Here is a 13,486-nt window from a genome sequence, read left to right on the forward strand (position 1 = left end):
ACACACTAATTATTGTATTAATTAGTAAATTAAAAAATTAAGTTTTAGTTGTTCTCTAGTATTCTAGTATTATTTACTTAGTATATATATATATATATATATATATACAAATTTTATTTTTAATGGTTTTTTGATACTGAAAGTCACTATACAAACAAAAATTTATCTAGTTTCTTTTTGAATATAGTAACTGAATCAAAACTGTCACTTTTAGAATTTATTTGTGCTACTTTTTATACCAAAAATGTTTTAATTTTGAACTTGAAACCTGTTTCAATTTAGAATATGTTTACTGAACTTGTTTGTTTCTACAAAAACAGACATTTTATTTTTTAACAAATTTTGCAAACAGTAATGTTACTAAAGTATACACAATTTGAAAAGTACATACTAAGCATGAAAAATACTTTCACCAAATGTCGTTAGTAAACAATGATTTTACTGGATGTATTCAGTTTAAACAATGCTTTCAATAGATGAATATGGAGTACTGATAATGTTAACTTTCTAGTCACTTAAGAGTATGTGCATTGCTGTCATTGTACACCATTTGCAGTGTATGAACAGTTGTTTCGTTAAAGTTACACGTTAATTCATCATGAAAGAGTTGACAAAGAATAAAGATTTTGTTCTTAATGTTCATACTGTGTTCTAATTCCTACACAAAATTAGATAATCATGTTTCCTACTAAATCAGAAACAAACCTCTTTGAAACTAAGGAATATATAAGAATTACGTAAAATAATATGCACAGAAATTTTATCACATATTATTTGAAGGTATTTTTCTTGGTGCAAGCTTTCAACTTCCGCTCTGGAGTATTCTTCATACACCATTTAGTTAACCTAGGCTTAACTAGAGTATTATAAATCTAGAGGAAATTCAAAAATTGACGAATGGTGTCATATCTATATGATTACATTAAAATCATTAATTTTTCTAGAAATTTAATATAATTTAAATAATATCACAGAAAATGTTTAGAAAGGTAGAGTCTACTGAAATTAGTTTAAGATGTCATTATTGTTTTGTATTTTTATCATTCACTAAATGTAAGTGTGAATTATTTACTGAGCAGTTCATTATTTAGAATGAAGGAAGTAAGGGCAGTGTTTTGTGGATGGCTACTATCTTGATGCTGTAGTGGCAATAACCTCTATAATTATTATTCTCTTCATGTTAGAATCCCAGCCCATAGTTTTTATTTTCTTAAAGTTGAGGATATAGTTATTTTCTCTAGCACGTCTGGCTGTCACTGATGTTTTTTGTATTGTAATTTCTGATATATCTTTGGTGCTCAGATATTCAGGTATAAAAAGGTTTCTTGACTTCTCCAATATACTGCTTTGAACATTCATATTTAATGTCATAATCCACATTTTTTGGATGACGTGGAGGTTCTGACCTGGTTAAGAATGTTTTTAAGAATAAGGGGAGATTTGGAAACAGTATTGATGTTATATTTTCTAAACAGACATCTTAGTATTTTTTCAGTGTTTAGTACATATGATAAGATAATAATTTTATCCTTATCTGTATATAGAAGATGAGGAAATGTTGTTGAGAACAGATTTTAGTCCATGAGCAATTTATTAGGATAATTATTCTGCATAAGTGTTTCATGAAGAAACTACTTCTGTTGCTAATTCTGTTTTGAAGAGATATTGATGGGTCTATTGTTTAAGATTTTTAATGCATTTTTTTTTTTTTGCTTGAGTTTGGTGGTATGACCTAATTTACATATTTGATAGTGTCAATGATAAAAATAATGAAATATAATTACATTTACTCGAGAGAAAGCTCATCTAAAGTTGCATTTCCTCATGAGTTGTTTTTTTATTTATTTAATCCACGCAATATGTTCACTTTCCTTGGTCATAACTAAAGAAATATGGATGGACCGTGTATTCCCAAGTGGGAAAGCCAACTAAAAAGATGAAATTCCTCAAGCAAAGTGAAATTTCTTGGGAGTCCAGGAATATAATATTTTGATCCCTGAATGTTTATATTCTTTCTTGAGACTGATGTTGTGAATTCTGTTTGAGATTCCTTTTTGGTCACTTGCACATCCAGGAATGGTAGAGTTGTTGATTTCAAGCATGGTCTAGGTTGTTGAAATAATGAAAAAAATCGTGAAGACTGTCTAGATGAAAGGACTATAAAATGAAAACATTATCCAATGTGTTCCAAATCAATCATTTTTTTTTTTTTTAAAGCTGTTGATATAGCCATTTCTTCACGTTATTGAACATAGATTTTTTTTTACAACAATGGGTAAAAGGAGTGGTCCTAGTGGAGTGCCATCTGACAATCCTTAATATTTATTCTTCTGTTGGATATAGTTGGATTTCAGACAAATATTCTGGAGTTTGAAATGTTCCCACAGATACAATGGTGTTAAGTTGGAAATAGTTGTTGTTGGTTAACTATAAAGCACTGACACTGCTGCTTTTTTAAACAGAAATTTGTATGAAAAGCGAAATGTACCATATTAATGTTATTAGAAGAAGTTACGGCAGAATTATATAGTTTATATATATATATATATATATATTAGTAAGACATAGAAAAACGATTTTGTTTCTAAAGCATAAACTTTATAAGAAATGAGTAAATTTGTTTGCAAACTAAAACAGACAAATGTTTCTGTAAGTAGAGTAGATGAATGAGTTTGCTACCAAAGCAGACAAACATTTTTGAAAGTAGAGAGTAGATAAATGCATTTGCAGAGATAAACTTTTTGTAACTAATGAGTATATATAGGTTTGTCAGTAAAACTTAGACAAATCCTTTTATTGCAGTACATACAAATGTTTTAACTAACACACCTGCAAATTTCATTGATACTAAAGTGTACCCATATTATCTTTTTTACTAAGTGCATTGTTAACAAATGATTTAACTAACACACAGGCAAAATTTATTGATATTAAAATGTGCCCAAATTATCTTTTTGTTTAGGAAATACATTGTTAACAAATGATAATAAAATGTGTTATTGCAGTGTTTGTGTAGTTTAAAGATGTCATCACTACAGTGCTTTGAATTAAATGATATTCATTTGAGACAAAATATTTTTTTATTATTATTCTTCATCAGAGTTCACTATAATGTGAAGTTAAACTATTAAGAAGGAAAATGCAAATGTTAACTGATGGTGTATTGGATGTGTGATGCTTCAAACTTTATAATAGTGATATTTCATTATCCCTTTTACGTTCAGATGCAACCAATTCATTCAAAATACATGTGTAGCGTAAGAATAACAAATAGTGCCAGTTCTTGGCAAAAAATTTACACTGAGGGAAAAGTTTTTGCAAAATTAATTTTGAAAGTAATTCTTAATGTAAAATAATTGTAGAAGTGTTTGTAAAATTTTCCAAACTTATAAATAATGAAATTGTAATTGGATTTAAACAGTTGCAGACATTAATTGTTAAAAAATGTTAAAACTGAGAAAGAATTTTTTTTGTTCTTGGGAAATTATTTTGTTCTTAAAGATTTTTGGAGAAATATTTTAGTGGAAATTTAATCGATTAATGTATTAAGAAAGATTACTGACATGAAATATTAGTTGATTTGGTGAACTGATACAAAAACATAGAAAATGTTAATCATCTTACTTTTGTCTAAAATCTTTGCATGGTTAATTTCATAATTGTAGATAGATAATATTGTTATTAAAATCAAGAGAAGTGGACTTGGCTTGTTAGGCTTCTTAATTATAGTAAAAAGAAATTACCAAAAAATGTTTATAGGCATTAGTAAGCAAGTTATTTCATTAAAATAAAAAAAAATTGATTCAGAAGCCTAAAGTGTAACGTTTGAATAGGAAATTATACGATTTTAATACATGAGAACCTTGTAGCTCAGTGAATGTACGTATTGTCTTGGGTAAATGTTAAAATCATTGGTCCTAGCAAGTGTTAACAGTTGGTGTTATTGCTATAGCAGTTATTAGTAGGTGACATTATAATATCTGTGATACCACTTAAAACCTGCTTTGTGCTGTCATCTTTGTTCTATTTAATTATCCATTTCTTTGAGTGGCATAAATAGTAAATGGTAAAATAGCCACACATGTATGATGCATCTGTAGGTATTGTAATGTAGGCATGTATTGTCTGGCAAACCTATAAAAACATTTTGTTATTAGTTACAATAAGTTCTGTAAAAGTTTAACCAAAAATCTTATGTTCTGATGGTAACTAAGAAGACACATTAAAAGTTATGGTAACTCTACCAGGTTTTAAGTATGTGATAATCCTCTCAAACTGAAGTTTATTAAGTTTATTTGAAGTAATAAGCTTTGTAATAATAATACTATTACTGATATACTGTATATCTGCAGATTTTTGTTATTAATTTTCAAACCATGAATATATTTTACTTGTTATTGAAGGTTGGATAAGTTTTATAACTGAGTTTAGTGATTTGTTTCTCTACAGTTGCTAATGAAAAAGAAATATGCTATTGAGAATAATTTAAGAAATACTGATTGCATTCTTGGCATTTAATTTGAATTATATAAAGATCATATGCAATAGTGTTGTACCTTAAGATGTAGTTAATCCTAAATTTTCTTTCAATTAAAATAATTTTTGTAATTTTATACTACAGTAGTTTGTTAGTGTTTAAAACAGTTATTTCAAATCTACAAAATCTTTTTCTTCAAATTTTTCTTCATCAGTGTTCATTTAGACTAACTTGGAGTAGGAAATATTTGAGTATGAATTTAAAATATGTAATAGAACATATGACCACATTTTTATTTTTGTAAAATTGATTCAATTCTACTAATTATTACATAAACAGATTCGACTTATTTGTTTTTGCTGTGTTTTAACAGTATTGCCCTTGCCCTATAACACTTTTTAATAGGTGGAACCTATTATATGATATCAAGAAGTCTAGGGCCAGAATTTGGAGGAGCTATCGGATTGATCTTCTCTCTAGCAAATGCTATAGCAGTGGCTATGTATGTAGTTGGATTTGGTGAAACCGTGAGAGATGTTTTACAAGTAAGTCTAAAATCATTGTATTTTACTTACTTATAATCTCAAGGCATAATAATGTCACAATAATTGACTTGTTAAGTAAAAAGAACTAACTGTATAGCCACTGTAATTAGTACCCACAAGCCTTTTTTTTTATTTAGTCTTTACTATTACTCTTTAAACAGATTATTCATGGATAACTTGTTGTAATTTTGTAACAGTATTGTTTTATAACACTATTTTTTAAGATGGAACCCATTATATGATACCAAATTACTTATGCTGGTTGATTTTTTTTTATTTGCTTTTTGTTTAATATTTATATCATTAAGAATTAACTTCTTTTTGCTGGTTAGAATAAGGGATGGATGAAGAATGGTGCAGGTGCTTAATTATATGAAATAAATATTAAATGAACAAGAATGTCAGAAAGATAACTCATAACTTATCCTTATGTAATGAACAAAGATTATGACTGATTATAGTACATTTAAAAAAATGTATGAAGTTATTGATTACATTTATATGAAAAATCCTTAAATATTTCTAAATATTCTCAAAATGAGAGGAAGTATAACTTTCTGTTGTGCAGATTGAGCTTAGTGTTAAAGATGTATGTGTGTGTGTGCATAGATACACTAGATTTGTTTTTATAATGTTTGATTCAATTCTTTATTTTAGTAGTAGAAATACGTTTGGCTAACACACCCTTGCATGGTTGTCTTTTTATTCAGAATATTTTGAAATCAAGTTTTGTGAAAAAATTAAAAAAGAGTACTGGTAATAAACATGATCAGAAATATAAAGCTGTTATAAAATCACAATTATATAATAAGAAATGCACCCCTGAAAAAAGAGAAAATTGATGAGTTAGGAAAACTATGTAACTCAAATAATTGTATATATGTCATTTTATCTACAGCTTCAAAATCTCTACATCGTGGATGCTGGAATGAATGATGTACGAATTATTGGAATATGTACTGTTATTGTGTTGCTTGGAATTACCCTGGTTGGGACAGAATGGGAAACTAAAGTAAGACATTCAAATTTCACATTGTTAAAGTGGAAGTAATGGTTGTAGATCATACATTAAGTTTGAAATAGAGAATATTAAAATTTTAAAGATTTTTGTAAATTAACTTATGGGTTAGTATTTCCAGATAATAAGTACTTGATGTCACCTTGTTTTACTTTTATATATAACCTGAGTTGAGAATTTAATATTGACATTGTTTTTTTTATATAAAAATATATTTTTGTTGTTGTTTAGACTATTTAGAAAGTTTAAGGGGTTATTTTCAGTTTAGGATTCAGCCATCCATTCGATATATCAGTCACTTTCAACTGAAAACCTGAAAACACCTTATTTCTTTTATATTTTCATAAGACTTCAATCACAACCTCTTTCCTATTGATATTACAGAACCATTCTGTTTTCCTATTTGGTAAAAAGAAATAGAATCATGATAAGTAGACCAATACTGACACATACGGTATCTTCCGTTGTTGAATAACCAACCTTCATACATATATAATCTGCCTTACCTATTTATTCTCTAACACCTAAGGTCCTTGCTTGCAACTAACTGCATCAAGAGCTTTGTTAATGGGATTGTAATATTCTTGGAAGGTGGCTGCTCTGAGGACCATAGAATACTTTAATATTAAAGTGTAAAGTGGTAGGTCAGTTTATATCAAAAATCTACAGCTCCTATTTTTCTGACTTTTTTTTTTGTGTGTGTGTGTGTGTGTGTGTGTGTGTGTGTGTGTGTGGCCATTTTAAGAATATTGTTTTAGTTTTTCTGTAGTTCCATTGATTATGAAGAGAAAATTAAAAATTTTGAAGTTGAAACAATAGAAATTTTTAATTTCATTAATCTTTGTTTGTATTCCTATTGATAAAATTGGAAAGTGTTTAATTAGCGGTTTTGAATTTTTTGTTGTTGTTGTTGAAGTTCTGGTAAATCAATACATTGTGTCAGTAAACAGATGTTTATGATATTGTTATTTATAAAAAAATTATCATACTTTCACAGTAAGTATGATCCTAGAAGTTGTACATCTGTTTTACAACACATTTGTATAAATTGGCCAACATGTTTTTTGGGAAATACAAAAAATATCTATGTGTGGCAACTTCAGCCCACAACTTGGAGGTTTATATTTGCACGCAAGTTTTGCTTGTGTGTGTGTGTGCATGTGATGATATTCTTTTACTGAATTATCAAGTTTTTTTTGTTTTTTTAACTGCCAAACAAACCTTTTCATCAGAACTCACTCTTGGAGAAAATCTTTCACTACAAACAAAGCACATTGACCCAATTTAGATATAAGTGTTCAAGTTAAAATATTTCAATATAATGGGCATCTTAATTTTTATGTTATAAATTTTTCCATTTTGGAGCCCAAATATTCTAAATAATTTAAGCAACAATGTTTATTACTTACTGCTTATTGGATATACTAGGGTTCATTCAACAATAACGAGATTTTGTGTACAGAACCCATAAACCTACACAAATAAGATGAACATTTTGTACATTTGATTTATTTGGTAAGTTCTACAGTCTTCTTTGTAATGTGTATAGGGTTAATAACTTCACAAAATATTGCAATATTTTCAAAACTGTAAGGTCTATACCTTAATTCCTTTATTTACTAATTGTTTAAGGTAACAATAAACAACTTTAGTTTGGTGACCACCAAACTTAGTTTAAACTCTCAAAATAGTTAAAGCCCCCCTGCCCAAATTGGCTCGGCAGTAAGTCTTAGGGCTTCTCATGATAAAAATCTGATACCTATGTTGTTCATCACATACGATAGCCCAGTGTGCTGCTTTTTGCTTAACAGCAAAAAAATAAGATAATTAAAGCACTATGTCATTAGTTTAATTACATTAGTTTCTATTAAGTACTTTATTATGTTTGCCATTCTTAATATTTATTTGTTTTAGTATTATTACTGTGATTTTTCTTCTATTTTGTTAATGTTTGTGCAATTTGGTCACTTTTTACTTATTGCTCTGTAAGATAGCCATGTGTGTGTATGGGATAGTGAAGGCAGATTAATATACTTAATATTTCTTTTTATTACCATTAACTATTTATTTAACTTTTTTTTCTTATTTTACGTTTATAAGCATTATTTTTTTGCTGTATTGTTTGTACCGTCTTGCTACCCTATTCAATATTTAAACAGTAGCTTATTTCAGTCATATGTCTCTGATGCTATGCTATTCTAAAGCTACACTTGTTGCTGTTTAGTGAGTTTTAATTGGTTGTTAGATGTTTTTATGGTTGTTTATTTGTAAAGTTTTGCTAAAACTGGTGTCACATTTTCCAAGGAACAAATATGTAATTGTGCATATAAAGCAAACAACTTGTTTATAAAAGACTATCTAAGAGGAGTAGAAAAATGATTGGATGCACTACAGCAGTTTTTAGCCATATTGCCAAGAAAAATTACTTTTGAATATACCAAGATAATGATCTCGCAGCAAGGTTTTTATGTAACATTGTAAGTAGTAAAAGGTATAGGTAATAATTTGATGGGAAGACTTATTGCAAAACTGAGATATTTGTTTTTCTTAATGATTGATTTACATTTTCTAGTACATATCTTTTAAATGATTAGATTTTAGAATGGAATCTGAGAATTTATTATTGTGCTGAATATAGTGAGTGGTTAATTTTATAGTACAAACTACACTACATGGCACTTATTTTAAATGTTCTTATTTGATTTTAATTAAAATTCAAGTTCTTCAAACAATTAATTTAAGAAAAATATTGAAATAAGCTATAGAGAGAATGATCAATGCCTGTTATTTTGTTGCTAAACTTTAAATTTTATTTTCAGGCCCAGATTGTACTGCTCTTTATTCTTCTAGTAGCTATGTTTGACTTTGTTATTGGTTCCTTTATCCCACCATCTGTATCTCAACAGGCCCGTGGATTCATAGGCTGGAATGGTGATTATAAAAGCCATTTTTTTGTTTTAAACATTTGTATTGGATTAAGTTGATAATTTTATACAGTTTGTATATAATTAGACATAGGACTCTTTATAACTTAATCCTATTATTGCAGAACTATATTTAAAAGTAAAATTTAATTAAATTTCAATTAAGATATGTGTTGGAACAACATTATTTTTCATTTTTGTATTGAATATTACATGTGTCAAAAAATTGTAATAACCCTCAAGAAATGAAGATGTAAATGTTCAAAAATTGTAATATATTTCAATTTATAAAGAAGTTGTTAGTTGGCTTATCCTTATTACCTCATATAAAAAACATGTTATGCATTCTCTAAATTAGAAGTCTTTTTGTTTAAAATTGGTTTTTCTTATATAATTGTTTTTTTGTGCTGAAAACACTTGATGTAATTGTAACTGGTCTCCTGTATTCATGATATTAATAATATGAATGATCAAAGATATTATTTTGTATAGTGAATTGTGAGAAATGTATTATAATCTTGCAACTTAACATGTTTGATGAATATTAATTGTGATTTGTGTAGCTGCTGTATTTTCAGTGGTACGTGACAGTCTTTGAAGGTCATGAGTTTTGCTTAACACCTGCTTGATTAATTATAGTCTATTGTATTTCATTTGAAAATGCCCCCCAGTGACAGAGTGGTATGTCTTACATTGCTAGAATCTGGGTTTTGATACATGTGTTAGGCGGAGCACAGATAGCCCACTGTGTGTAGCTTTTTGCTTAATTACAAACAAATCATTTGAAAATAACTGTTTGATTCTGCCATCTACAACTCAGTTTTGAAACTGTAGTATTTTAAAACATAGAAATTGTTGTGAACAACAATATTCCACAAGTATAAGCTTAAAACAGCTTAATGTTGAAGAAAGAAATTGCAAAAGCGGTGTAACATTTAGACTGTTTTTATTTTACTTACATTTAATTCCTTATTTCTTTTCAAATGTTTATTTCAAAAAGTGCATTGACTGGCCAAAATTAGAGAATTCCATCTATAGATGGTAGCTATTCCATAGAACCAATATGTAAACTAAGTTGGGTCTCATGATGCTGCATAAGATCAATCAAATGTATATAAATGGTTGCTGTAGCAATGAACATATGAACAAGTATAAAGCTCTTACTGATTCCATAAGGAGCATGACAGTGAAAGTTCATGAAGTGGCGAAGCAGACAAAGGTCCCCCGGTTCTACTTGGAATAAAAAATCTAGGCAAAGCATCCACAAGAAAATGGAACTTTTGGCATAAAAGGAGCACCGCTTACAGGGATTGCTGATGAATAAGGTGCACTGTTTGAAACCATAGGGATGGAACAATCATACAAGTTATGGAAATATTCAAGAAAATAATGTGCACAGTATTAGATTTGTACTTGTTTGCAAGCCACTAATCTTGGACAAGAAGTGAGTGAAATGGTACTCTGATCAGCAAAATTAGACTCTAGACCACTGGAAGTAAGTTGTGTTCCAGTGAGCCTGTTTCACAACACTGTTTCAAACAGATAGCAGAGCTCAGATATGGTGAAAACTTCATGAATTGTTGGACTTTTAATGGATCATGTAAACAGTTCAGTCCACTGAAGGTGGTGTGATAGTCTGGGAAATGTCCAACTTGCATAGTTTAGGACCTTTCATCCCCCTTTTAGGGTCATGTGAGATCCAATTGAGCATATTAGGGAAGTGTGTAGACAGTTGCATCAGAGGCCATTCACTTCTTTCATTCTACTTGATACAGGTATACGCTATATTCCTGACAGAATCTAAGTGGTGCCATATATTTCCAGATGTTTTTAACATCGTGTAGAAGGATGCCAAATCATTCTGCTGCTGTTATTGAAACCAGAGAATGTTGAAATAGCCTCCACATTTATTATGCATTAAGTTGTATAATCTTTTTCATATCAAGTTGTATAAAAGCCATTTTATCTGATTATTACAGTATGTATAAAACTTCAGTTAAATGACCATCATTTTGTATTCTACAGTAAAGCATTTCCTAATTTTGAACCATAATTATTTTGGCTGAAAGTGACTTCACCTAGACCTTCTTTTACAGCTAGACTCTAGACCACTGGAAGTAAGTTGTGTTCCAGTGAGCCTGTTTCACAACACTGTTTCAAACAGATAGCAGAGCTCAGATATGGTGAAAACTTCATGAATTGTTGGACTTTTAATGGATCATGTAAACAGTTCAGTCCACTGAAGGTGGTGTGATAGTCTGGGAAATGTCCAACTTGCATAGTTTAGGACCTTTCATCCCCCTTTTAGGGTCATGTGAGATCCAATTGAGCATATTAGGGAAGTGTGTAGACAGTTGCATCAGAGGCCATTCACTTCTTTCATTCTACTTGATACAGGTATACGCTATATTCCTGACAGAATCTAAGTGGTGCCATATATTTCCAGATGTTTTAACAGTTATTGAAACCAGAGAATGTTGAAATAGCCTCCACATTTATTATGCATTAAGTTGTATAATCTTTTTCATATCAAGTTGTATAAAAGCCATTTTATCTGATTATTACAGTATGTATAAAACTTCAGTTAAATGACCATCATTTTGTATTCTACAGTAAAGCATTTCCTAATTTTGAACCATAATTATTTTGGCTGAAAGTGACTTCACCTAGACCTTCTTTTACAGCTTTAAAATTTTGTTCTTATTCTCTTTTTTTGAACATTTGACTTCATTTATTTCAAAAATAATGAAGTCTTTTTCAGTAACACTTCAGTGACTGTTTGTTTGCCACAGAAAATAACATTCCATCTTCAATGGTTTGTGATGTATACAACTGTTAGTTTTTGCTATTTTCCCCACGTATATGTATTTATGTTTTTCAGCCATTTGTATCTATAATCATATCATCTCCCTATAAACTGTTCACTTTGTTATAATTCTAGGGAAACTTGCACGGGAAAATTTTGTCCCAGATTTTCGAGGTGAAACATTTTTTTCTGTATTTTCCATTTTCTTTCCTGCTGCCACAGGAATTCTTGCTGGAGCTAACATATCAGGAGACTTAAAAGTAAGTGGCTTTATTTTTATAAATAAATATTTAACATTTAGAAAGTGTCACTTTCAGTACATTTGCACTTAATGATGTATTTGCTAGTCTATTAGTGTTGTCCTGAAAATATTCATAAGAGATATTAAACATGTGTTTGCCCCTGAAGAAGAAGGTCCACCTTTGAAAGCACTGGAGTTACAGGGTTTTCATTCATTTCTAAACATATGGTTTGTCAGACATTACCTTGTTTTACAGATAATTTGAATTTTTTTTAATATTATAAATATTATAAGCCCAAATACTTTAGTAGTTGCTTTTTATAATTGCTCAGATGAAAGGAAGTTCATGTGTATTATTCTGGTCTTGGCATGGCCTGTTGGTTAGGGTGCTTGACTCATAATCTCTGGGTCGCAGGTTTGAATCCCTGTCACACCAAACATGCTCGCCCTTTCACCCGTGGGGGCATTATAATGTAATGCTCATTCCCACTATTCATTGGTAAAAGAGTAGCCCAAGAGTTGGCGGTGGGTGGTGATGACTAGCTGCCTTCCCTCTAGTCTCACACTGATAAATTAGAGATGGCTAGCACAGATAGCCCTTGTGTAGCTTTGCACGAAATTCAAACCAAACTATGTGTATTATTCAATATTATTTGTTTTTAATGATCCTATAATTTGTATGTAAACAATGTGAGGAAATTTATAATAAACTTAGTAAAAACTCCAGATACTGTTTTATCATATTTTGATGTGCTTGTTCTAGTCTTTATCAGTAACTGTAGTTTCAGAAACAAAGAACATGATTACGAGATAATCTTTGTTTATTTTTGACATCCTGTAAGCATGAATTAAACTTATAATTGCATTTAAAACTTTCAGTCAATATTTTGTAAAAGGTACTTTTATTGTTCTGTATAGTAGTTCATGGTATATGATCATAGATCCTATGAATGTCATAAACAATTCCTTAAAATTTACAAAAGAGAATGTCTTTCTTCTTTTGTATTTACAAATTTCAGTTATTTCTTTTGCTATTATTTCTGCCATCATTTTGGTCTATAAAGAAATGACATTTTTGGAGATGTCATCCACAATAACCTTTATTTAAGCAAAAATGGACCACATCACTCATTTCAAGAACTAAAATTTGGTATAGTTTTTTTAAGACAACTATTATTTTCATTATTGACAAACAATGAAAAAAAAGAGTGACTAATAAAACAGAAAGGTCACCAAAAATTGTTTACTAATCAAGGTCAAAAACAAATCAGTACACAAATATGAAGAAAAAAAGTCCTGAACTTTTCTATACAGATAAACACACGTGCACACACACACACACACACACACACACACACACACACACACACACACACACACACACACACTACATAAGATAGTATTACGTTACTTATTATTTAGTAAGTAGTAAGTAAATAAACTAATAATTTAACTTTAACTTTAAACGTTTAAAA

General features: G+C 29.5%; 1 protein-coding gene and 1 long non-coding RNA gene across 3 annotated transcripts in view; one reads left to right on the forward strand and one right to left on the reverse strand.

The window, feature by feature from the left end:
* The window catches only part of LOC111087409, a 6,291-nt gene extending 4,711 nt beyond the window's left edge, over positions 1-1,580 (reverse strand). The window contains exons 1-2 of the long non-coding RNA XR_002612110.1: positions 1,570-1,580; positions 294-297 (exon numbers count right to left, since the gene is read on the reverse strand). This is a non-coding gene — a long non-coding RNA (uncharacterized LOC111087409). The remainder of the gene's footprint in view (positions 1-293; positions 298-1,569) is intronic.
* LOC106465993 (solute carrier family 12 member 2-like) overlaps positions 1-13,486 on the forward strand; it is a 95,417-nt gene that overhangs the window by 40,413 nt on the left and 41,518 nt on the right. For both annotated transcript variants that reach the window (XM_022393960.1, XM_022393961.1), the window contains exons 5-8: positions 4,883-5,022; positions 5,921-6,034; positions 8,860-8,971; positions 11,906-12,030. In XM_022393960.1, coding sequence (XP_022249668.1) covers positions 4,883-5,022; positions 5,921-6,034; positions 8,860-8,971; positions 11,906-12,030 — 491 coding nt within the window. The remainder of the gene's footprint in view (positions 1-4,882; positions 5,023-5,920; positions 6,035-8,859; positions 8,972-11,905; positions 12,031-13,486) is intronic.

This window comes from Limulus polyphemus, unplaced genomic scaffold, assembly GCF_000517525.1.
Source record: "Limulus polyphemus unplaced genomic scaffold, Limulus_polyphemus-2.1.2 Scaffold2116, whole genome shotgun sequence".
NCBI lineage: Eukaryota > Metazoa > Arthropoda > Merostomata > Xiphosura > Limulidae > Limulus > Limulus polyphemus.